This window comes from Xenopus laevis, chromosome 2L (assembly GCF_017654675.1).
Source record: "Xenopus laevis strain J_2021 chromosome 2L, Xenopus_laevis_v10.1, whole genome shotgun sequence".
NCBI classification, from domain to species: domain Eukaryota; kingdom Metazoa; phylum Chordata; class Amphibia; order Anura; family Pipidae; genus Xenopus; species Xenopus laevis.
The window spans coordinates 172,810,872-172,835,527 of record NC_054373.1 but is presented as its reverse complement, the minus strand read 5'-3'; the positions used below and the strand labels follow the sequence as shown (position 1 = coordinate 172,835,527).

Sequence of the window (24,656 nt, the reverse complement as noted above, 5' to 3'; positions counted from 1 at the left end):
CGCATGCGCACTCCTATTTAAAGGCGCAGGCGCGCTGACCTAATGACGTCAGCGCGAGAGGCGCGAAATTCAAAAGTATAAAGAGGGGAATTTGGTTTTTAGCAAATTGCCCGTTGTTAGGTTCAATTTGCTTGTTCCTGGGTGTTATTATCTTGATTCTTTATCTGATCTACTGTGTTTGACCCTTGCCTGACTGAAACTTTGCTGACTTCTCCAATCCTGACTTTTGCCTGTCTATTACTACGTTGATCTCTCCTATCCTGAAACCTAGCCTGTCTATCGAAGATTCTACTCTCTCCATCCTGATTCCGGCCTGTCTGACTATTCTACTGCTTGTGCTGGCCTGGCCTGCCTGTTCCTGGTGGCTTCCTATCTTCCAGTATCCTTGTAAACAGCCGTGCCCCATTGCCTGCCAGAACTTATGCTTTGCACCTCTCGTTAAGTCCAGGTGGCATCTGAGTACGCCGAGGGCTCCTCCCGAGGCCAAAGGCGGTCACTTAACTGGTGAAGTCGAGCCGAGACCAGGGTGCTTGGCATCTGTTCTGGTGTAGGGTGCCGACCGTGACAGAGAAGTCCCAATGATTTTTTGATGTGCTCTTGGTTTTTCGCAATACCTCAAAGTTTTTAGGCAAAATTCTGAGTTTCGGATGAAAAATCCAGAAAAAAACGTGAAATTTTCAAGAAAGTGTATTAATAAATAAGCCCAAAACCCTGTGCGGATTTGGTCTGAGTTTTTTTTTTCCAGAAAATATTGAGATAAATTCGGACTTATAAATAACCCCTTAAAAGTTAATTCAAAGGTGAACAACCCCCTTTAATGGTGTCAAGTGTGAATGGTTTTTCTTGAACCACATAGTATGGTGTAAATCCAAAATAATTCATAGTAGGAAGATTTTTTTTAAAAAAAATGACTTTCCTGAATGTTCCTTAAATTTTATATCCAGGAAAAAGCTTTTAACCAACTGACATATTTATCAAAGAAAATTAGTTTATTAGGTTGATTTTCTCAGCACTGAACACTTACGCCCATCTGGATTGTTAGTTCCCCAAAGCAAATCACATGCACGGATTAAAGATTTGGGCAAATACTTTCGATGCTGTACTGCTCCAGCACTAAAAAGGCATTTTAAAAGTATCAATAAATTATTATAATAAGTGGTATTCAATGGTACCGCATGAAAAACATTGGTTGATAAACTGGCCCTGTAGCTGCAGCTTAATTATTGTAACTGTAATGAAATTAGTTTTTCTACAGTTTGACTGTAATTAGTAGATAGAGGTGTCTTTATGATGTCTTATCATTAATTACACATAGATCAGATATGTTCCATAAACAAGCATTCTTGTGTTTTATTTTATCTGCATTGCTGCTAAATTTATTAACACAGATTGCTTATTCCACTCACTACTGACGCACGTACAACGTATTATTGTCTTGCTCTGGCCTAATTGACCTCTCCTTGGAAAACCTTTTCATGCACAAAAACATGTCCAATGAACAATTCTGATATTTCAGCAGCAAATTATAGAAGCTTTCATGTTGGCTGGTTATTTCTGCAGCTCTGTATGTAGATGTGTATTTTAATTGCATACATTATAGTATATCCTGTTCATCTTAATTGGCAAGAAACCCCCCTGGGATGTCTTCGAGCAGGAGCAGGTTCTAAAGACTTTTTTTAAATGTAAATTTGCTCATTAGATTATATAGTATCTAAGTATATTTACTCTCTTTTGTGACAAAAGTGTGGACAGATTTGTTTTCATCCAGAGTGCGTATATACAGTTTGATACATAATTTTGAGTACATCCAACTTCTATGACCCATCACCATTTACTGACCAGTGAGGTGTTTGTTCATATTGTATATAAAACAGAAGGAGTCTTTTACTTACAGGTTTACAGGTGTACAAAGTGCATATTCAGATGCAATCTCTGTTCTTTTACCCACAATGCAGCATTTTTATCCTCATATTTCCAGCGTCGTTATGTCTGATACATGTAAATATGCTCACTTGACCTTCAACGTGGTTAGAGGTCGATGCAAAAGCACTAAATATTTTCTCCCTATGGAATTATGTCTGGCTTTTGCATGAAAACGTGTATTTAACTTGTGCATCGGTTGGCATAGAGCATTGTGGGAACCCTGGAGCTACGGCCATATTTGGAAGTGGTGTTACCTCTAGTGTTCCCCTACCTTAATGGATGTAAACTTGTGATTGGAGATGGAATGGAGGCAGCAGCACAAATCAAAACCATATGCGACTTTGGATGCAAATTTGTCCATTATGGTCCATCTCAGACAGTCAGAATTAAACCTCTTATATAAACAAAGAATAATGATAATGTTAAACCAGTGCTGGTTCAGGCCGGTCAGATGCCCTAGGCAACCCGGCTGGTCTTTATCATCTGATGGCCACTCCTTTTACATTTTGCCTACGGAAATCTAGGCAGAAATCTGACTCACTCTAGGGAGCCGATTTGTAAAAGTTCATAGATTTACTGTCAAGACAACTGCTTAATCCATTTCTCTTTCCTTCTTACTGTCATTGTTTGTCACTTGACAAGAACAAAAATGAGGAGAGCTAGAGCTAAAATAGCTGCAAACCTTATACTTATACTTTGCAGACGAAACCCCAACAAAGATGTTTTCTCAGAAATCATTCAACCTTCAATTATGAGTGAAAATAAACACACTAAAAATGATTGCCTTCAGCTTAACGGATACAATAGTTATTTTGTTATGCAGAATACAAAAACATTCCATCAAGTCTTTTTATTGCCACAACTAGGAGGAATGTTTCTGTTTACAAGATGAGAAAAGAAAGGGGCAACTCAGAAAAATAAAGTATAATATTAAAAGGAGACATGTGGGCACTGTCCAATCTAGTTCAATGAGGAATAAATAATCTAAGTGCACTGAAAAATATCTCCCACAACAAGGTTATAGACACATCTCATCTCAAGGGGAGATAGGTGAGTTTTTGGTTTGTGAGAGCTACCAATTAGAATGTCTAATACTAGTAGTAGTTGGGGAGTCTCCTTAAATCTTTATTGCTCTTCGTCTAAGATTATCTCTTCTATCAAAAAAAAAAACAAAAACAAAGGGTTGACAAAAAAAAATAAAGACAGACCAAAGGGCTAAAATTTAGATGCAACCGCTTGTTTATTACATGTGATCCAACAGAAAGTATAGCAAGGCCTTTTTCTGGTATGTGCCCTATAAAAGTATACTTTTTATGGGCAGTTTCTTTTAGATATGGAAATGGGAGATACAGCACCTTATGCCCATGGTCCTTGTGGGACTGAAAGCATTTTACAGCAATTATGATTTGAAACCTGAAATTATGACTTTTTCTGTAATTAGAATTTATAGCACTTCTTATACACTAAGTACAGTATATACTTTTTCCTATGTATGGGTGATAATACAGGTATGGAATTCGTAAACCTGTTATCCAGAAAGCCCTAGATTACAGGAAGGCCATTTCCATATGTGTCTGGTCTTGGTGATATCTCCTGGATCTATTATCCTTCACTGGCAAAATTTTTGAAGCTTCATTCTGAATAGTGATGGGCGAATTTGCGCCGTTTTGCTTCGCCGAAAAATTCTTGAATTTCCTACAAAATTCGCAAGATGCCGAAAAGTTCACGAAACTGCGCAGGCGTCAAAAACGAGACGCCGATGCCATTTTGCGAATTTTACAGCGTTTTTTGACGCCGACACCTGTTTTTTGACGCCGATGCCCGTTTTTGACTCCACTGCCCATTTTTAACACCGGTGTCCGTTTTTTTTACGGCAGCGACTATTTTTTTTGGACGCCGGAGAATTTCCGCGGTCGTTTTGTGAATTCGCGCCTGGTGAATAAATTCGCCCATCACTAATTCTGAAGGCAGTCAAATAAATTTCATTGCTGAAATGTGGAGGTCTACTTATTAACAGTCTCGTTTTTGTGGTTTTAGAGGTTTTTGAAACCACAACTAAACTCACTTTCTTTAAAACCCCGAAAGTCATGATATGTATTAAATTTATTTTAAAAAAAGTTGCAGGAAAGCCAGTTGCTGCACGATAACTACAACTTTTTTGTATTGTCGCACAAAAGTCAGACTTCTACATGATCTCAATAGGTTTTAGCTGGTGTACTTTTGGATTCGTTATTGTTGCAGTTTTGTTTCGTAATCAGAAAATAAATCAATTAATGATAAATAAGTCACAATTCATGTGACTTTTTCGGATTTTTGGCTTTACAAACCCCAAAAAGCCTAATAAATCAGCCCCATAAAGCCATTTTATGGTATCAGATCTGCTACCCAGAAACCCCAGTAACCAGTAAGCTTCAAAATACAGGATTTACAATTTTAAAAAGTTCTATTTAAGCAATTACAATTTCAATAATTTTCTTTTTTTATTAGTACCATCTAGGCGAAAACTCTTGGACGAGATTCAAATCGAGGAGAATTTTTTTTTCTCCAAATTCAGTTCCAGTTTTTTCCCATAGACTTCAATAGAGTTTTCACATGATAAACCATTAGATATGTTTTTTTTTTAACTGAATTGCATCTCAAATTGAATTTCGTCCATGAGTTTTCATGTGCTGTAAAAAAATTGGGGTTTTGTTTAATTTTAGTAGTTTTAAGGAATAGTGCTCTAAATAACAGGAAGCCATATTATTTGCAAAACCCCAGGTCCCAGGCATTACTGTACAGATTTTCTTCCCATCAAAACTAACCAACCTCAGGATATTGGGTTCAAGGCATACTGTAGTTTTAATCCCCATCCAATAAACTTGTTTTAGCCACTGTTTTTAGGGGAGGTGGGTAGTTGTTACACGCTTTAGTTATCTGCATGATGTCAACTACCCAACATAATACACTGGAGGGTTTTTTTTCTACTACAACTATAAGAAGTTACTTATTTCCCAGTTTGGCTGGATGAATTTCTCTTCATGGTCTTGTTTCATTATAATTTTAGTTCATTTCAATTTTATATTTTTTTTTTTTATATATTTTTTTCATAACTTTTGCCTTTTTTTCATTTATAGACATTTACTTGCAACTGCCATCTGAACATCTGTTCCAAGCTGTCAGGGCAAGCCAGTGTGAAATGAATTGTTGTGCTGCTGAAACTTGCTATTACAGCCCGACTGCCTTCTTTATGTGTCTCATTACAAACAATTAATATGCAGAAGACTTAGAATATACTAATTATATGTCAATAAAAAAGTTTTATGCCCTTATGAATATAGCAATAAATTGTATTGATAGTTATAATTGGTGCTGGGTAATGCCTGTATGAAGTTGTGAACTGTCTGGTCTCAGCAGCTCAGAAAGAGAATTATTTCATCTCTAGTCAATAACAAACTTTTTTTAATGTGTATTACAAGGGCAAACTGTAGTACTCTTTTACAAAAATAGGGCAAGGTGTACACACTGTGACTAAATTTGCTTGTTTGAGGCCTTAGCTATAGGTTCCTATAATGGAATGCAAGCAGTTGAACCCCCTCTGTATATAGCAATGCCTGCATTTGACAAAATTGCATACAGAAGTTGCTGGAGTTGGGAATCCAAGGGGTGTCCTAGTGTATGTCCATAGCTTGTCCATCATTCAGAGCACACACTCTGGGGAGCATCAGGGGACATGAGGTGCTAGGTAGCCCTGAATTTGCTGCCTGCCTATGGTATTCATTAGTTACAGGTCTCCCTTGTTTCTGCTTGTACTTGGAATTTTGGGCCTAAGCCCATAGCACAGTAGCATAGCTTAATGGATAGGTGCAACTCTTTAGTACAAAGGTTCCTGCAGTAATACTTTTATGAATAATGATAAAGATGCTTTAATAAACTATTATACATATACATATAAAAATTTTTCAAAAATGTGTCAAAATGTTTTCAAAACTCCTCCAAATGACTTCAAATGTATTCTAGGAGGTCCCCCATAGGCTAAAACACCAATTCAGCGGGTTTTAGATTGCAAATAGTCAAATTTGAATTCTTAAAAGGACAGTACAGTAAATTTCAAAATTTGAACTTCAATTTTTTTTTAGATTTTAATAGAATAAATCGCCCCCTAATTGTACCTAGCTCCTGTCCTTATCAGAAATAGGGGTAGACCGCAGAGGCATCTGTCTAGGTTGCAAGCGAGATGGGGTTCAGAATTCCAAGAGAATGTGTGACCGGTATGTGAATGAGCGTGTATCCAGTGGGGGTTGAAGCAGTGAAGGGGGAGTGCTTGGAGTGCAGTAGCATTGCCTTAGGTACAAATACAATTTGGCCTGTCTCTGGCCCTTATATTCCACACATTGAGATTTACATTGACCATTGCATTGACCCATCAGTAGTAAAAAGGATCCACATCAAACCTTGTCACCACAAATAAAATGTGGTTAAATGGCCTGTATGTTTCAGATTGCACCCACATTTTATACTTTAAATGATGCCCTACATGATAGGACCATTTATCAACACTAGTGGGTTAAGAGTTTTTTAAATGTACGATTAAACTCTAAAATCATGAATGCTTTGTAATTCATTAAGGGCAGAACTTCACAAAGCGATGCGGTGCACTGGGCTGGTGATGCGAGGATACACGGAAGAAAAGTCAGATGCGCCAAAAATAGTGATGGGCAAATAAATTCGGCTAGCGGCGAATTCCTGAGTTTTGCCGCTGGCAAATAAATTCGCGAATCTCCCGGTGAAAATTTGCCGGCGACAATTTCCAATTTTCACGTTTTTCGAAGTGCTCGATTTTTTTGTGAAAACGTTCAAAATTGCTTTATTTTTTGTGAAACAGGTAGAATTTCATGATTTCTTCGTTAAAGTAGAATTTCACGATTTTTTCGGGAACTTTCAGATTTCCAGAATTTTCGCAAAATCTTCTCCGTTTTGCAAATTTTGCGGCGAAACGGGAGAGATTCGCCCATCACTAGCCAAATATATTGTAAGTTTTAGAACTATTGCAGCTTCAAACGACATGCATCCGACTGCATGACATGGCTGTAGGATGCGAAAGCTGCATGCTATGTCTTCATCCAACAGTCGGATGAATACAATTTGCAGCTGCAATGTTTCTATAACTTGCATTATATACGACGCCTCCAACTGGTGGCCTGCATTTCCTTGCAGCACGACCGAGCCCTCTGCATCGGTTTGTGGAATTCTGCTCTAAAAGATCTAAAATTAAAAAAGTATGAACAGAAAAAAACGCTGAATGAGGCAGTAAAAAAATTAAAACCTTTAAGAATTTGAGTTTTTCAGACAATTACTAGCGAAAAAAAATCCAAAAACCTCTAAAAGTCCAAGTGTCAAAAAAATAATCCAATAGTATCAGTAGAGCTCTCATTGATATCTGTGGGATCTTGACTGCTTTTACTTAAGTTTTGTATTAATGTTTTTTGTGGTTTTTAAACTTAGGGGAAGATTTGATTAATGTGAGTTTAGAGCTGAATACATAAATACACTTCTAAAAATCCCATAGGAATGAATAGAACTTGGGTGAGTTTTTAAGCTCTCAACTTGAATTTTGATAAATCTGCTCCATTGAGGTTATCACAGAAAAACACACCCACTTTCTATTCATTTCTATGGGCTTTTTAGAAGTGTATTTATCAATGGGTGAAAGTTAGAATTCACCATTTGATAAATGGGAATGAATAGGAATGAATAGAAAGTGGGTGAATTTTTCTATGGTGACGTTTTGATAAATTTTCCCCTTAAAGGGATACTGTCATGGGAAAAAAAATTTTTTTCAAAATGAATCAGTTAATAGTGCTGCTCCAGCAGAATTCTGCACTGAAATCCATTTTTCAAAAGAGCAAACAGATTTTTTTATATTCAATTTTGAAATCTGACATGGGGCTAGACATTTTGTCAATTTCCCAGCTGCCCCATGTCATGTGACTTGTGCTCTGATAAACTTCAATCACTCTTTACTGCTGTACTGCAAGTTGGAGTGATTATCACCCCCTCCCTTTTCCCCCCCAGCAGCCAAACAAAAGAACAATGGGAAGGTAACCAGATAGCAGCTCCCTAACACAAGATAACAGCTGCCTGGTAGATCTAAGAACAACACTCAATAGTAAAAACCCATGTCCCACTGAGACTCCTTCAGTTACATTGAGAAGGAGAAACAGCAGCCTGCCAAAAAGCATTACTCTCCTGAAGTGCAGGCACAAGTCACATGACATGGGGCAGCTGGGAAATTGACAAAATGTCTAGCCCCATGTCAGATTTCAAAATTGAATATAAAAAAATCTGTTTGCTCTTTTGAGAAATGGATTTCAGTGCAGAATTCTGCTGGAGCAGCACTATTATCTGATTCATTTTGAAAAAATTTTTTTTTCCCATGACAGTATCCCTTTAATAAATCTAAATTTTTTTGAGTTTTACAGAAATTAAAAAAAAAATTTAGATGAAAAAAATGTGTGAAAAAAATAGAAAGTTGAATGTTAGTGAATAGGCCCCTTAGTAATTGACCCCTATGGACTTTGAGGAATGTAGGTTCTATAGTTTGTAATTATAGAACGTAATTACAGAGCTTTTATGTTGAATTACATGAAATTCTGCTTTAATCATTGTATTCCAGATGACTTACTCCAGTATCTATTGGATTTAGAATTTAAGCAAATATTAAAAGAACAAAAAGAGCCAAGGGAAAAATGAAGGAGACACTGAGTAACTAGTTTAAATATAAGCACCTAGTAATATATATACCGTAAATGTATCCTGCTCAACGGTTGCAACAAGGAAAATTACCAGCAGTACATGCAGATAATGTGTCACCTTTGGTAAAATCTAATTAAAGTGTATGTTTCTGCCTGGTTGTGTAATTGGCAAGTGCAAAACACTTATCCTCTTTAGGCTATCAGCTCATTATCGTCCGTTCTTGCCCAAAGTTAATGTTACAGCTGTGCTGTATATTATCAGGAAACACTTTGTCATTTAATGTATCGTTATATCATAAAGAGAACCTAAAGATCATATTTATATTTTCTTTTTCTTTTTTCTTTTCTTTCAATACTTCTTAGAATATATAAAAATTAAAGGGAAACTGCATTCAACGTAATGGTATGTCAAGAAACAGAGTACATGGTTTGAATACAAATGAGATTAATATTATGGTACAAAAGTACACTTAGGGGCAGATTTATCAAGGGTCGATTTTTGAGGGGTTAAATCCCTTGAAATTCGACTGGGGAATAGAATCGAATAGGGAATTTGGGCAAATTTACACGCTGGCGAATAGTCGAATGGGCGAATATTTGCCCAGGGAATAGTCGAGTGATCGAATATTCGATCGAAGGATTTTTATTCGATCGAATGATCGATCAAATGCCTTTTTATTCGATCAAAAACTTAAAAAAAAGCCTATGGGACTTTCCCATAGGCTTTTAAAGCAAATCGGTAGGTTTAATCTGGCGAAGTAGGCAGTCTAATGATTTTTAAAAGAGACAGTACTTCGACTATCGAATGGGCGAATAGTCGCAGCGTTTTTTCGCTCGATCTATTCGAATCATTCTACTCAGGTGAATTTACGCCAATTCGATAGTCGAGGAGCACAAAAAATTCCTCGAAATTCGAGTTTTTTTCCTTCTGTTCATTCACCCGAGCTTAGTAAATGTGCCCCATACTGATGAAGCCATCAGGTTTCACATTTCGTCGTACAGTGCTCAGACACCGTTTTTTAGTTCCAAGTCCTGCCTCTAGATGGTGCCAAAAAAATGGTGTCTGGATATGGTGCGACAAAATGTGAAATCTGTAGGTCTATCTATTTTCTTCCAGTCGTGTGCTTCTAGGCCAATCTCACCTAAAAAGAGTCAATGATCTGAAATCCCTTTTTTTGTGTCATATAAACAGCAGACCACTTAACTAAAGTGAGTAAAGAAAATGTAAACCCACAGACAAATGTGAAATTGCTTGGAACCCCGTTTAAAGTACTATCGTTTTCTAATTTTCAAGATGTTACCAGTTTTTAATATAATGATTTTGAAACAACAATGCATTTCAGCTGACTGGCTACAGTCGGCAGACATTTAGGGGGTTATTTACTCAATTCTCTGAATGCAAAAATCCCGAAAAATTTGTGAATTTTTGTTATAAAATTTGACTTTTAAAAAATCACAAACTTTTTGGAATTTATTAAACCCTCTGGGATGGAATAGTCCGAATCTGAAAATCGGGCATCTCAGACCTGTCGAGGTTGCATATAAGTCAATAGGAGAAGTGATTTTTTGATGTGCACTGGGTTTTGTGCAATACCAAAAGTTTTCGAAGTTTTCTGGCAAAAAAAGCATAACAATTCGGAGTTTTCGGATGAAAAATCCAAAACAATCGTGAAAATCGGATTTTTATCTGCAAAGCAAATTTTCGGGAATATGTAATAATAAATAAGAGTAAAAAACCCAAACGGATTCTGACGAATCTGAGTTTGCAGCAGAAAATATTGAGATAAATTTGGACTTTGATACATAACCCCCTTAATTTCATAAGAAAAGGAATGTCTTGTAATGTTTTGCTTAGTACTAACCAGAGAAATGTCGGATGTCTCTTCCCTGCTCATCACAAGATTCTTACTAAATTAATTTGCAGCCAGCTGTAGTCCATTCATCCAGGAACAGTTTAGTGTAAAAATAAAAACAGGGTAAATAGGCTGTGCAAAAAATTTTTTTAATATAGTTAGTTAGCCAAAAATGTAATCTACAAAGGCTGGAGTGAGTAGATGTGTAATAGAACAGAACTTCCTGTTTACATCTCTCTAACACTGAGTTAATCAGCAACTTTAAGAGGGGCCACATGGGACATAACTGTTCAGTGAGTTTGCAATTGATCCTCAGCATGCAGCTCAGATTCAAAAGCAACAGTTATGGCCCAAGTGGCCTCCCCTCAAGCCACTGATTGGTTACTGCCTGGTAACCAATCAGTGGAAACCAAGAAAGCTGCAAAGTAGGAAGAAGTGATTTGGCTATTATGTTAGACATCCAGTCACTCCAGCCTATAGATTACATTTTTGGCTAACTAACTATATTGAAAACATTTTTTATTTTGCACAGCCTATTTATTTTATACTGAACAATTCTTTTAAATTGATCATCTTAATTTAAAAACTGCTGATATCTTAAAAACTATAAAAAAAATATGTACATTGCAGAAGTGCACTCAGAAATTGTATATGAATTTGTTTTGCGGGTTTAAATTTCTTTGAAATCAGTAGATTAAATTATAAAATGTAGATGATGACTGAATCAGTTTCTTGTGTGAATTTCTTGTCTTGTGTGCCAAAGCTGCAGAGTTGCAATAGTTAACTTTTCAGGAGTGGATCATGCAAATGTTTATTCTATACAGACAACTATTATTATTATTATTATTATTATTATTATTATTATTATTATTATTATTATTATTATTATTAACATGTATTTATATAGCGCCAACATATTGCGTAGCACTGTAGCTAGGGTGAAATTACTGAAAATAGAATAAAATAAGAATTATGCGAGTAAAAAAAGTGTCTATTTCTTTAAAAAATACAATTCAGTGTAACTAACAGAGCATTACTCTTGTTTTTAGGTAGAAATAAAGTATAATAATGTACCTTTATGTAACACTGGTAATAAGAGTACATTGTCAAACAAAACAAAAATATAGCTTGAAAAGTTGTTCCATTCTTTCTTTATTTTCACTTGCAGTTCCCAAGACCCCTCCAGCTAATGTAAGTGGTGGAAGTGGAAGAAGACATGAGCTAGTGATAACATGGGAGGTAAGAGACTGGCCTTAGCACCAATGAAAATGGAAAATAAAAGGTATTTCATTGTGTTAGTGCAGTAAGACTATGGCTTTCCCTACAACAGTACAAGATCTGACAACCTGAAATATTGCATTTGCTTATCCTGGAAAGCTAAAGCGTTTAGGAGCTTTTTCCCTCTTTAAGTTATCACATTTCAGCAGTTACAAAACTATCTGATATCTCAGTCAATTTGCTTAATCCTTTAATAATCTTATGTGAGTCACATGTCTATCGCCTCAGTTCTTTTGAGATAAGGAGAAGGAAATATATAGTGTTATTAAAGCTTATGCCTTAAATCATTTCCCCTTTCAGCTGATAGGAATCATACATAAACACACACCTAACTGTGTGCGTTCAGGAATCAAGATTTGCCGTTGCAAGGGAAATCACCAACTGTGCATCTTCTAGAAAGGCATTGCAGCCAATTGATTAATTAAACAATGGACAATTTGGTGGTTGTTATGGGAACAGGAACAGAGATTCATGTTGGAAAATCTGAAGCTTCTCCCCAGGGTCATATGGAGCCGAGATAAGAGTTTTCAGAGATGTGTGTGTTTTTCAATGTTTTAATCATTTTTGGATACTTTAAGGGGCCAATTCACTAACTTCGAGTGAAGGATTCGAAGTAAAAAAACTTCGAATTTCGAAGTGTTTTTTGGGCTACTTCGACCATCAAATGGGCTACTTCGACCTTCAACTTCGACTACGGCTTTGAATCGAAGGATTCAAACTAAAAATCATTCGACTATTCGATAGTCGAAGTACTGTCTCTTTAAGGAAAAATTTCGACCCCCTAGTTCGCCATCTAAGACCTATCGAACTCAATGTTAGACTATGGGAAAGGTCCCCATAGGCTTGTCTAAAATTTTTTGGTCGAAGGATAATTCTTCGATCGTTGGATTAAAATCCTTCGAATCGTTCGATTCAAAGGATTTTATCGTTCGATTCAAAGGATTTTATCATTCGATTCAAAGGATTTTATCGTTCGATTCAAAGGATTTTATCGTTCGATCAAAGGATTATTCCTTTGATCGATGATCGAACTATTTGCGCTAAAGTCCTTCGACTTCGATATTCGAAGTCGAAGGATTTTAATTCCCAGTCGAATATCGAGGGTTAATTAACCCTCGATATTCGGCCCTTGGTGAATCGGCCCCTAAAGGTCCCAATAGAGGACCTAGATACCAATACATTTTTGGGGTGCTTAAGAGCACACACAATAGCCTACTTACTCACTATCTTTTGAAGCCCCATTTACGGACCACTTTCACCTCTTTTGGGATCATCTATGTATCTCAGGGTTCCCCATGGCTGAATTGGCTTCATACAAACAGCACACCTTTAGTTTGATTTTTATTCAAAGCAGTGGAAATTCTGGGAAATAAGACACACTCACGTATATTTATATTAAAAGAATTTCAAACTTTTCTGAGGATGAGCAATACATTTGCATTGGATTATTGCTCTACTGCTCTAGCCATTGATAAGTGGGGTGCAGCCTTACTGATATTAGAAAACCATAATTAGAGATGAAGCTGGTTTTAGTGGAAATTGATGCAGTTACATATGTTAATTAGCAACAGTAATCAGTTTAATAGGACCTGTATTTAGCATGCTGCACTCAGTTACATCAACATACAATATACCCTCTACAGGACCAGCACAGCCTTTATTTTACAGTAAAAAACAATGAAATGTCATTAGAAGGCAAAATGCACGTGATTCACATTTTTTTACTTACCAGTTGTTATCTTTCACAGCCAGTTTCAGAAGAGTTCCAAAATGGTGAAGGCTTTGGTTATATTGTTGCCTTTCGACCCAATAATACACGGGGCTGGAAAGAGAAAATGGTGACCTCTTCTGATGCCTCTAAATTTATCTACAGAGATGAAAGTACACCACCCCTTACTCCTTTTGAAGTCAAAGTTGGTGTATATAATAATAAAGGAGATGGACCGTTTAGTGATATTGTTTTCATCTGCTCTGCTGAGGGAGGTGAGTCTTTACACGATATTTTTTGGAAATGTAAATAAAAGCAAGATGAAAAAAAGTCTAAGAAGTAAATAAAGGCTAAAGAAGTAAAGGCAAAATGGTTAACAAAAAGCATTGAAATCAATGGACGTCAATATAATTTTGACATGAGTGTCAATTTTTATACGTTGAACTATTTGGTCCAAATGCATTAAAGTCAATGGTCCTCCTAATTATTTTGACGGGCAATCACTACATGTGATGTTTTAATGGTTGTTAGCACTTGTGCAACATAATATACTGGAGTAATTTATAAATGTCACACTAAAACGGATTACGGCACAATAATGCTGTTACAATGGCAATTAATTCCAAAGGGATGATATTCCATCAATCCCCTAATTTGCTCTTCATTAGCATTTGAGAAGGACAGGGCTGCCTTGTTCAAGCCAACCTTGTGATGAATTTTTTTATTTATCTTATTTTTTTCATGCATCCCAACTCCAAACAGAAGTGTTACACTTTTGTTTCCCTTAGCTCTCTTGCACTTCTGTCAAGGGTCATAATAAATAACCTCTAAAATCTCTCTTAACTTGCTTAAAGGAGAAGGAAAGCTACGGAGGCATTTTATTGCCAATAGATTAGCTGCAATAGTGCAAGCTAGAATGCTATATTTATTCTGTAGAATATTTTACCATACGTGAGTAAAAAGCTCTAGAAACTCTCTGTTTGTTTAGGATAGGCCATGCAGTATTAATGTGGTGTGACATCACTTCCTGACTGAGTCTCTCCCTGCTCTGGGCTCAGATTACAGTAGAGAAGGGAGGGGTCGGGGGAAGAGGAGCAAACTGAGCATGCTCTTGCCCAGGGCAATGAGGTTTAAGATGAAGGCAGGAAGTCTGATATAGAAGCCCATGAGTACACAATAGAAGGAAAGAAATGCAGTGTTTCTTTTGACAGAGGACTCAGAGCAACACTACTTTGGGGGTTTACTTGTATATTTAGATGGACCTTTCTGATAAGGCTTACTTAGTTTTAATCTTTCCTTTTCCTTTAATCGTTTTTCTTACGTTTTACCTAACAGAAGAAACTGCTATTTTTTTTTTTAATTTTACTCTTTTTTTTTAAATCAGAGGAATCATAGGCATTTTTTAGATTGCCAATTTGGAAAATGTTTAAGATACAAGGGGCTGAAGGGCTATTACTAATCTAGAATTATACTTTGTAAATTAGTATAGGTCCTGAAGTAATAACACAGCCCACGCAATAATTATTTCCAAGATATCACTCAATAAAGTGTCCTTGATTAATACTTTACCAGTAAAAAAATCTATACAATAATCCTTATTCATTCCATTTAAGGGCATTTGTTTTACCAAATGATGTTAAAGGTAGATTAAAATCCAATATGGTGTTAAGTTCTTTTATCCATTCTCAAAGAAGCACACCCCTCAGTTGATTGAATGGATCATAGCTAATAGGTTATACAGCAGTCTGCATTCAGCATTGGGTGAGTTTGGGATTATTCAATATTTGCTCTATAGGGTTCATATTAGGTCAGAAATGCCCATTTTTGAAGTTAAGTTAAGTCAAATCCCTACTGAACTACTTTAAGAGTGTAAGAAAAGTCTCATCCCCTCTGAAAATATTCACATGGTAATGCTATTATTTTTCATCTTATATATTGACAGCCTGTCCATAACCTATTTATTTTTGTTTGTCAGCTTTCTCCTAATATTGTGCAGTTACCAGTCAAGGAACTGGTAAAAATAGCTTAACTAATCTCTATAAAATATGTATATTAAATTATCCTACCCCTGGGCTACTTTTCATTTATTCATCATGAAGATTTAAATACAGATCAGGAATGTTTGGGGTTGGCTATGGGTGCTGGAAGTTGAGAGTTTAGGATCTCACCTTATTCCTTCAGAGCTGAATTGTATGCCTGTCCTTCACTTGACTAACCATGGATTTATTGCAGAGATATGATCATAGACACATGACTCATCACATGTGACAGAGTCTGCGGACTCAAATCAGTGATGCAGGAACATTAGAATATTTATGCACTAAGAAGAAGGAGACAGGCAATGACCCATGTGCTTGAGTGATCAAAACAACTTTCACATGGCCACAGCTGCTCAGAATAGTCCAGATTTTGTTCTCTACTCAACATATACATAGAAAGTGCACAGTTATTACGATTTCACAGAGCTTTCAATTTACTTTTATAGTTCAGTGCTAGTATACCTACCAACCTCAAAATGATGCCGAACAACTGTTACTGAAAGATGATCGGGTGTGCTGCTACTTATAGTAGAACATCCGTGGAGGTGAAGGTTGCTTATTTTCTTTATGTGGGTATTTTTCTATTTGTTTGAATTTGAGAGCATAACTATATGCTGGTGCAGAGCTTTGAGCTTGTGCCATTCCTTTCGTTACTGTATACAGGAAATATATACACTTTAAGCCTTGACTTATTATGCTAAAATGTAATAATAGGACCTAACTTGGCCCCTTATCACTCTCATTTAATTCTGAGGTTATTCGCTGTTTTGTGTAAGTTTAGTACTCTATTATATTGAGGAGTCATCCAAAAAATCCTGCCATCCAAACAGCTCTTCTGTGAATCTATGTCATATTATAACTTGTTTTAGAGTATTTTGTGACCAATCAATTGGTTTTGTAGCTTTAGGGGAGAAATATAGAGCACCAAGAAGAGATGAAAGCAATCATCTGTTTGCTTTATTTGCTGTTTGCAAAGTATATAGATACCAGACACCTTTATACATTGTGAAATATGCCTGATCTTGACTGGGTTTATATCCAACTGTTAAGAACTTCAAATTATTTTGAGCTATCTGCCAGTCTATAGCGCGCACACACACACACACACACACACACACACACACACACACACACACACACACACACACACACACACACACACACACACACACACACACACACACACACACACACACACACACACACACACACACACACACACACACACACACACACACACACACACACACACACACACACACACACACACACACACACACACACACACACACACACACACACGAAATTTGAAGAACAATTCATCTTTTTATTTTGCTTACACAATCTGTCTGTTACAAATCCTCGTGCCTTTATACTGGTACTGAAAGAAGTTTACCTGGCAGACCTGCAGTACAGCTTTGGTCTCTGGTGTTTAAACAGGATGTTATTGAATCCAAGAGGGTTCAGAGAAGAGCAATTAAGATGGAACATTTCAGCTATGTGGGAAGACTGACCATGTTGAATTTTTTTTTACACTGTAGAAGAGGCGCTTAAGGGGACATATGACACCTGTGTATAAATATATAAGGTGATCATATAATAAGCTCTTTAGTGTCTTATTTACTAGTTTTTTAAGAAAAAAGGAGTTGAAATATTTAAAAAGAGTTTTTTTACAGTGAGAGCTGTGAGGTTGTGGAATACTATTCCTGAATATGTTGTACTGGCTGATACATTCAATATTGGATGGCTGTGAGGGAATACAGGGTTATGAAATATAGCTCAAAGGACAAGTTGATCCAGGGACTTACCATCTTGGAGTCAGGAAGACAGGAAGGAATGTTTCCCCCCTCTGAGATGAATCGGAGAGGCTTCAGAAGGGTTTTTTTTGCCATTCCATGGACCAACTAGCAGTGAGGCAGGTTATATATAGACTTAAAAGGTTGAACTTGATGGATACTTGATGTATTTTTTTTAACCTAACTTACTATGTTTCCAACCGAAATGCATAATGCTGATGCTAGAGTTTGTGGTGGAGGAATAACGATCTTGGGCTGTTTCCAATGGTTTGTGGTAGGGACCCTGGTTTCCTATAAAGCAAAAATAAAGGTTACAGTTTTGCCAGTCTTTGCAATTGGGGAAGGTTATTTCCTGTTTCAACACCATAATGCCCCTATGCACAAAGTAAGGTCCATACAGAATAGGTTTACTAAAGTGGAATAAATTTGCAGACAGACCCCTGACCTCAATCCAACTGAACAATTGTGGAGTGAATTGGAAAGTCAGCTGATCCCTAACCTCAGTGCCCAACCTTGCAAATGTTCTTTTAGCTAAATGGAAGCAAATCCCACCAATAATGTCCTAAAATCGAATGGAAAACCTTTACAATAGAGTAGAGGCTTTTATAACAGCAAACAGAAGACCATCTTCATATTAATAGTCATTGTTCGGGAATGATGTGTTAAACAGGCAGGAGTGTAGATATTTTAATCCATATATGTACCTATCTGAGAGATATAACCTTTGCTATAAGTTAACTAGATTTGCAAGTGTCTAATTACAATACTGGGAAGGGTTTCCTGTAGTTTTGGCTGATGTAACAGAATTAGATGCAACACAAACACCTTATAAAACTTAAAAAACAAGTACTGTTTTGATGTAGCATTTGAATGTATCTAGCTATACATTTTATTACTAATACTGCATTTTTTCCTTTTAACAGAACCAACTAGTGCCCCTGCAGATGTCAAGGCCACTGGATTGTCTGCATCAGAGATCCTTGTTGCATGGAAGCCAATTAAAGAGAATTTAGGAAAATCGCTTGCATTTGAGGTATACAGGTTAATTTAATTTGCAAAGCCTCCATATTTGTATGTTTTTACTATTAGGGCAATGATCATAACAATAGTTGAATCTACCTCTTTTCAGAACTTTTTCTAAAATCCTTGAATCTTACTCTGCAGTTCTGTGTACTTTTGGTTTATTTCTTCAGTTTCACGTTTAGAACCTGCCAATAAATCTTTGCTGCTCAAACGCATACATGGGGTATTTTTTGATTAAACTAGTCATGTGTAAATGTAGTTTCACATTCACAGAATCATTGATTTGCTGTTTCTCTTTGCTAACCATTAGAATGATCTCAGGAACTCTTCACAATTTAGAATGTGGCGGATTTATAAATCATCTTTTAGGAATATATTTGGAGGAGGTCAGAGAAGTGGATTGAGACCTATGCAGGGGAAAGAAGAAATGAGAGGGATTTTTTTTTCTGGCCCCATTGGAACAATTTAATTCTGTATCCAAAATCTAACTTCTTGACATTGACAATTATGAGATCTGACAACTCACTGCACAGGGGGAAGGTATTGCTTTTAATTAGGCCTTGCCAGAGAGTCAGCCTTCATTCCCCTGAGCTGTAATGTTTTTTTACAAGGGACATTTCTCTGTTAACTATACTCCGAAGCTCAAAACAAGTTAAAAAAAAAAATTTGTTGCCAATATTTAATGGACAAAAAAAATAACATAAGATCTTTCTTCTTGCATTTTATGCAGTAAACATAATGTTCTCCAAAAGTATAGAATAATCAAAAGCTTGGATATTTTTATTATACCACTAAAATGTATGATCTTTAACTTCTTATTTCTTATATTATTTTTTTTTTAATTCATTTCTATCCCAGCAAATTAAAAGATTAAATAAAGCTATTTCTGGTTTAATTTGTTTAATTATGGCTTGCTAAATCCTACTTTGAGTTTTTATTTTATTAAAATTAACATATTACTTATTTCCTTAGTGAATAAGGCTGAATAGACTTCACATTCCATAAAGGTTAAAATGCTTTTCATTTAGAATTGTCTGAGAAGAACAGGTAAAATTATATGACATATATGTGTAAAAGAAAATATACAAAATAAATCACAAATGTATTGATGAATAAGGGTGAGAAAAAATGAGTGGGGAAGAGGTTATCCCCTCCGGCTCAATTGTTAAGTCTCTTTAGATGGTAGTTATGCTCCTTCTATGACCTTTAGAGAATGAAGGGTTTATTTATGAAGCAAGTGCATTTTTAGATCCAAACCACCATGTTCTTTACCCACAATACAACACTCTAATCCCAAAATTCGAGGATAATAGCTGGCGCCTGCTAAGGTTGTATTCACCACAACCTAGGTTGGGGCAAGTTGTGGCACAGAACTTAGGGATAGAAATGTTAGTTTTGTATGCCACATTACATCAATAGCTCCCGTGGAGGCTTACTGTATTTATCAAAGGTCAGATTTTAGTGGTTTTAGAGATTTTTCATACCACAATTAAACTGCCATGACATTTATTAAAAGATCCAATTGCTTCATTACGTAAATGGACATTTGCATGGGGCTTTATATTGAAAATGTTCTTGTATCCTTCTTCACCAAACAACTTTATGAACTTAACATTTTGCTCCCTTTTGTACACAATGTTGTTAATAATTCAAGCTGGCCATACACTAAGTAATATAGCCAAGGATTAGGGAGTACACGTCTTTACACTTTCCAATCTAAGTTTTAGGCTTGAGTAACTAAATCAATGCATTGAATGATTGAATAGTCTCTATGGCAAATAGATTTGTAGGATAAATAAATATAAAGTGAAAATAACCTGCAACTTGTTCTAGAGTATTAACTGGAACTCACTGGTTTGCTAATATCTTATACTGGGTTTCCCTGGCTTCGTGGCATGTAAAAGTCTATGGTAGATGTCCCTTTTACAACTGGAAGAACTTTCCTGATTGGTGGTTTTTTGATGCTTTAGGATATTTTTGGCTTTTGTGCAAAAATACAAAAAAGTGAAAGTTATACGACAAGTCGAAAAAGTTGCAACCACGAATAAATTCATTTACATGAATGTCAGTCATTTATCAAAAGATCCAAACAGAAAAAACAGAAAAGTCTCAGAAAAAAATGTGACTCTCAACTTGTTGCAATAACTACAAGAACTACCGGGGGTGTAGGAGGTGCACTCGCACCAGGGGTTGCATCCCCTCAGGCCTGCCGGCGGTTCATGCGAATTCGCTTGAAAAATCTCTTCCAGGGGGGGCATAGCCTGCACCCAGGGCCCTGCGCCACCTAGTTACAGTACTGACTTTTTCGTATTATCGCACAAAAGCCAACATCAAAAACACCTGAAAACCTCTAAAACCACCAATCAAAGAATGTTGTAAAAGGGACATCTTGAGAAAGGGGTCACGCCCCGAAACGTTGCATCCGCAATAAACGAGCAAGGTTAAACTTGCTAGAATTACCCATGTTGTGCCGGTGTGTTCTGTGTCTACGCTGTTTTTGAGGTTGCCCAATTCCTCTAACATCGAGCACCTGGGATTTGTTTGATTTTGGACGGCCAGGGTGTGCAAGTGTAAGTTTTTCTTTTTTGTAAAAGGGACATCTGCCATTGACTTTTACATGAGTTTGACAGGTTTCAGCTGGAGTATTTTCAGATTCGGAATTGGCTCCGTTTTTTTGCCTAATAAAACCTGGAAAAGTTATTTTTCCACAGCTTTTTTTGGATTTTTGCCATCCAAAAGCCTGACCCTGAAAAAGTCACAGTTTAGTAAATCAGTCCCTTATTCATAATAGACTGATAGTTATAAACTGATAGTTATATGCAACAAACTGATCATTAAGAATATCACCGGCTCCCCAAATCTAATTTCATTCCTCCTTTGGGAAAGAAAGTATAAGATATACTGGCATACCGTAAAGGGAACTGCATTGATTTGCATATAAAACTAAATTTAAATGTCTTTCTACTTGGGGGAAACTTTCAGCATGGTTGTTTTTATTTGATGTTTCACTGTGTTCTATAATGCACAGCGACTTGCTTTATAGAAATAGATTGACTTGGTTAAGCTGCATTGCTACTGCATTATAGAATCCTGTTTTTCTTTCCCTGCCACTGCCATTTATTTAAATGTTCTTACCGTGAACTTAGTGAATTATTATGTTCTGAAATGCTTAATGGATGCTTTCACGCTTCTATAGCTTTTTTATAACCTCAACTGCTTGAGAAATAAAGGAGTTGATTAGTACTGGGCCATCCTACAAGCTAAATATCTCACATCAGCAGAAAAGTTAATACCTTCTCTTAAATTTTTATCCTATATGTTTTTTATGGTCTCACTGGCAAACATTGGGCGGCAATTGCTGATAGAGGGAGAAAAGGAAAAAAAATCTACACATTATATGCCGGCTGAAATAATGATGATTATAACTATAATCTTATACATTAAAGTGCAGTGCTGTACTTCTTTTCTTGCTTAAGGTTAGTATTTTGTGTACTGTTGCCTCCCACTCTAGGATCCTTTTGTGTTATCGACCAATTTCTGTCTTCCTAGCTTATTATTAGAATAATATGTCCTTTTATTATTATATAGCATGCCATTTTCTTAGGTAGTAATAATGGCCAGAAATAAAGAAAACATTGGAATACCATGTGGAACCAAGTCATTGTTTGTTCATTTGAGGGGGAACTCCGGCTTCCAGGCCCAGATTTGTGGAGAGGCCACCAAGGGCCGGGCCTAGGGCAGCAGGATTTTAGGGGGCGGCATGCTGCCCAACCACACCTACATTGGTTCAGAAACACTGGGGATGCACAGGAGATACAATTGTTTTTTTTTTAATTTCCTGTGCACCAATCCCCATTGTTCTGGTCTCAATGATGAAAATTTGAATGAATAAAAGTGAGTGGAGGAGGGTGACGAACGACAGCGGGCCTAGGGTCGCCCACTATGTAAATCCGGCATTGCCGGCTTCCAAACCAAAACTTGATAAAGAAGACCACATAACACAGAAACCCCTAATATACCCATCAGAGTTACCTGTTTCTTCAAAAAGCATAAATAAATACCATTTTTTATGATGAAATCCAGCTGTTTAACAGTTCTTCTCTTTCTGCATCATTTGAAATCCTGGCAGGGAAGGAGGGACTAAACACTTTTACAAATTGTAACAACTTCTCCACAGCTTACAGACAGCATGCAGGAACTACATAACCCACAATGCATTGCAATATGATGTTCCTTTGCTTATTGAAATCACGTGTGCAGGGAATTGTGGGGTTTGGAGGATGCAGGCTAAGGACAGCTGGCTGTTGTTACAAAATAACAGTAGTCAGCCAGCTCAGCAAAGATGTCACACAGATCAGCAGGAGAGCAGTGGGCAAGGCTTAGAGAACTGAAAGATCATAAAAAGTCTGCATATTTTTAACTGATGTATATTGCAAAGTTGCTTGAAATTATGTTTCTTTTCAAAAAGCTTAAAGGGATACTGTCATGGGAAAAAAAAAATTTTTTCAAAATGAATCAGTTAATAGTGCTGCTCCAGCAGAATTCTGCACTGAAATCCATTTCTCAAAATAGCAAACAGATTTTTTTATATTTAATTTTGAAATCTGACATGGGGCTAGACATTTTGTCAATTTCCCAGCTGCCCCATGTCATGTGACTTGTGCCTGCACTTCAGGAGAGAAATGCTTTCTGGCAGGCTGCTGTTTTTCCTTCTCAATGTAACTGAATGTGTCTCAGTGAGACATGGGTTTTTACTATTGAGTGTTGTTCTTAGATCTACCAGACAGCTGTTATCTTGTGTTAGGGAGCTGTTATCTGGTTACCTTCCCATTGTTCTTTTGTTTGGCTGCTGGGGGGGGAAAGGGAGGGGGTGATAATCACTCCAACTTGCAGTACAGCAGTAAAGAGTGATTGAAGTTTATCAGAGCACAAGTCACATGACCAGGGGCAGCTGGGAAATTGACAAAATGTCTAGCCCCATGTCAGATTTCAAAATTGAATATAAAAAAATCTGTTTGCTCTTTTGAGAAATGGATTTCAGTGCAGAATTCTGTTGGAGCAGCACTATTAACTGTTTCATTTTGAAAAAAATTTTTTTTCCCATGACAGTATCCCTTTAAGTTATGTTTTTGTGGAGTTCCCCTTTAAGTTTTACATGGGCAGGCAGAAGATGCTGGAAGGAGCCCTTGGCACATAGAGCGAGGGGTCTGGACTTCTATCTAACAGATGAGGCCACTCCAGATCCGCCCTCCATAGTGTGGATTCAGAACAGTGTTATCATCCAATTTAGTAGGCATAAGTCTGTTGCACCTACTGATGCAACCCACTGTGATCACCCTGAAGCTTCCACCTGGTCCAGGGTGGTGGTAGCTCTTGGGTTCTGTGGCATCAAGAGGCACATTCCAATTAGAAAAAAGGAGGTTCCGCCTAAATATTCGGAAAGGGTTTTTTTACAGTGAGAGCTGTGAAGATGTGGAATTCTCTCCCTGAATCAGTGGTACAGGCTGATACATTAGATAGCTTTAAGAAGGGGTTGGATGGTGTTTAGCAAGTGAGGGAATACTGGGTTCTGGAAGATAGCTCATAGTACAAGTTGATCCAGGGACTGGTCCGATTGCCATTTTGGAGTCAGGAAGGAATTTTTTCCCCTCTGAGGCATTTTGGAGAGGCTTCAGATGTTTTTTTCTTTTTTTTTTGCCTTGCTCTGAATCAACTGGCAGTTAAAATAGTTGAAAGGTTGAACTTGTGTGACGTGTATATTTTTTCATCCTAACTTACTATGTCACAATTGTGTACCATTCATTAGAAGATGTGAGATGAACAGATTGGCAACCATGTGGAGGTAAAGGAGCATGTTTAGACATAAATACCTTAATGAATTGCAACAATTTGCTCTCTCTCTTTGGTCCATTTTAGAGCACCTGCTCTTCATATTCATAAATGACCCTAATGTCTCCTGGCATTATTGATACCAGTATGGGATCCATTATCTGGAAATATGGTATCCACAAAGTTCTGAATTACTGGAAGGCCATCGTCCTTAGACTCCATTTTAATCAAATAACATTTTTATTTTTAAAAATGATTTCCCTGTCCCCTGCAATAATAAAACAGTACATTGTATTTGTTCCTGTCTAAGATAGGAATAATTCTTATTGGTAGCAAAACAATTCTATTGGGTTTATTTAATGTTTAAATTGTTTCATAAATGAGTTAAGGTATAGAGATCCAAATTACAGAAATATCCTTTATCCAGAAAACCTCAGGTCCCGAGCATTCTGGATAACAGGTCCCACACCTAT

At 36.8% G+C, this 24,656-nt stretch overlaps 1 protein-coding gene across 1 annotated transcript in view; it reads left to right on the top strand.

The window, feature by feature from the left end:
• Nucleotides 1-24,656, top strand: part of LOC108707575 (contactin-5) — an 879,452-nt gene that overhangs the window by 826,536 nt on the left and 28,260 nt on the right. Inside the window, exons 20-22 of the mRNA XM_041582695.1 lie at nt 11,679-11,749; nt 13,537-13,771; nt 18,255-18,364. Coding sequence (XP_041438629.1) covers nt 11,679-11,749; nt 13,537-13,771; nt 18,255-18,364 — 416 coding nt within the window. The remainder of the gene's footprint in view (nt 1-11,678; nt 11,750-13,536; nt 13,772-18,254; nt 18,365-24,656) is intronic.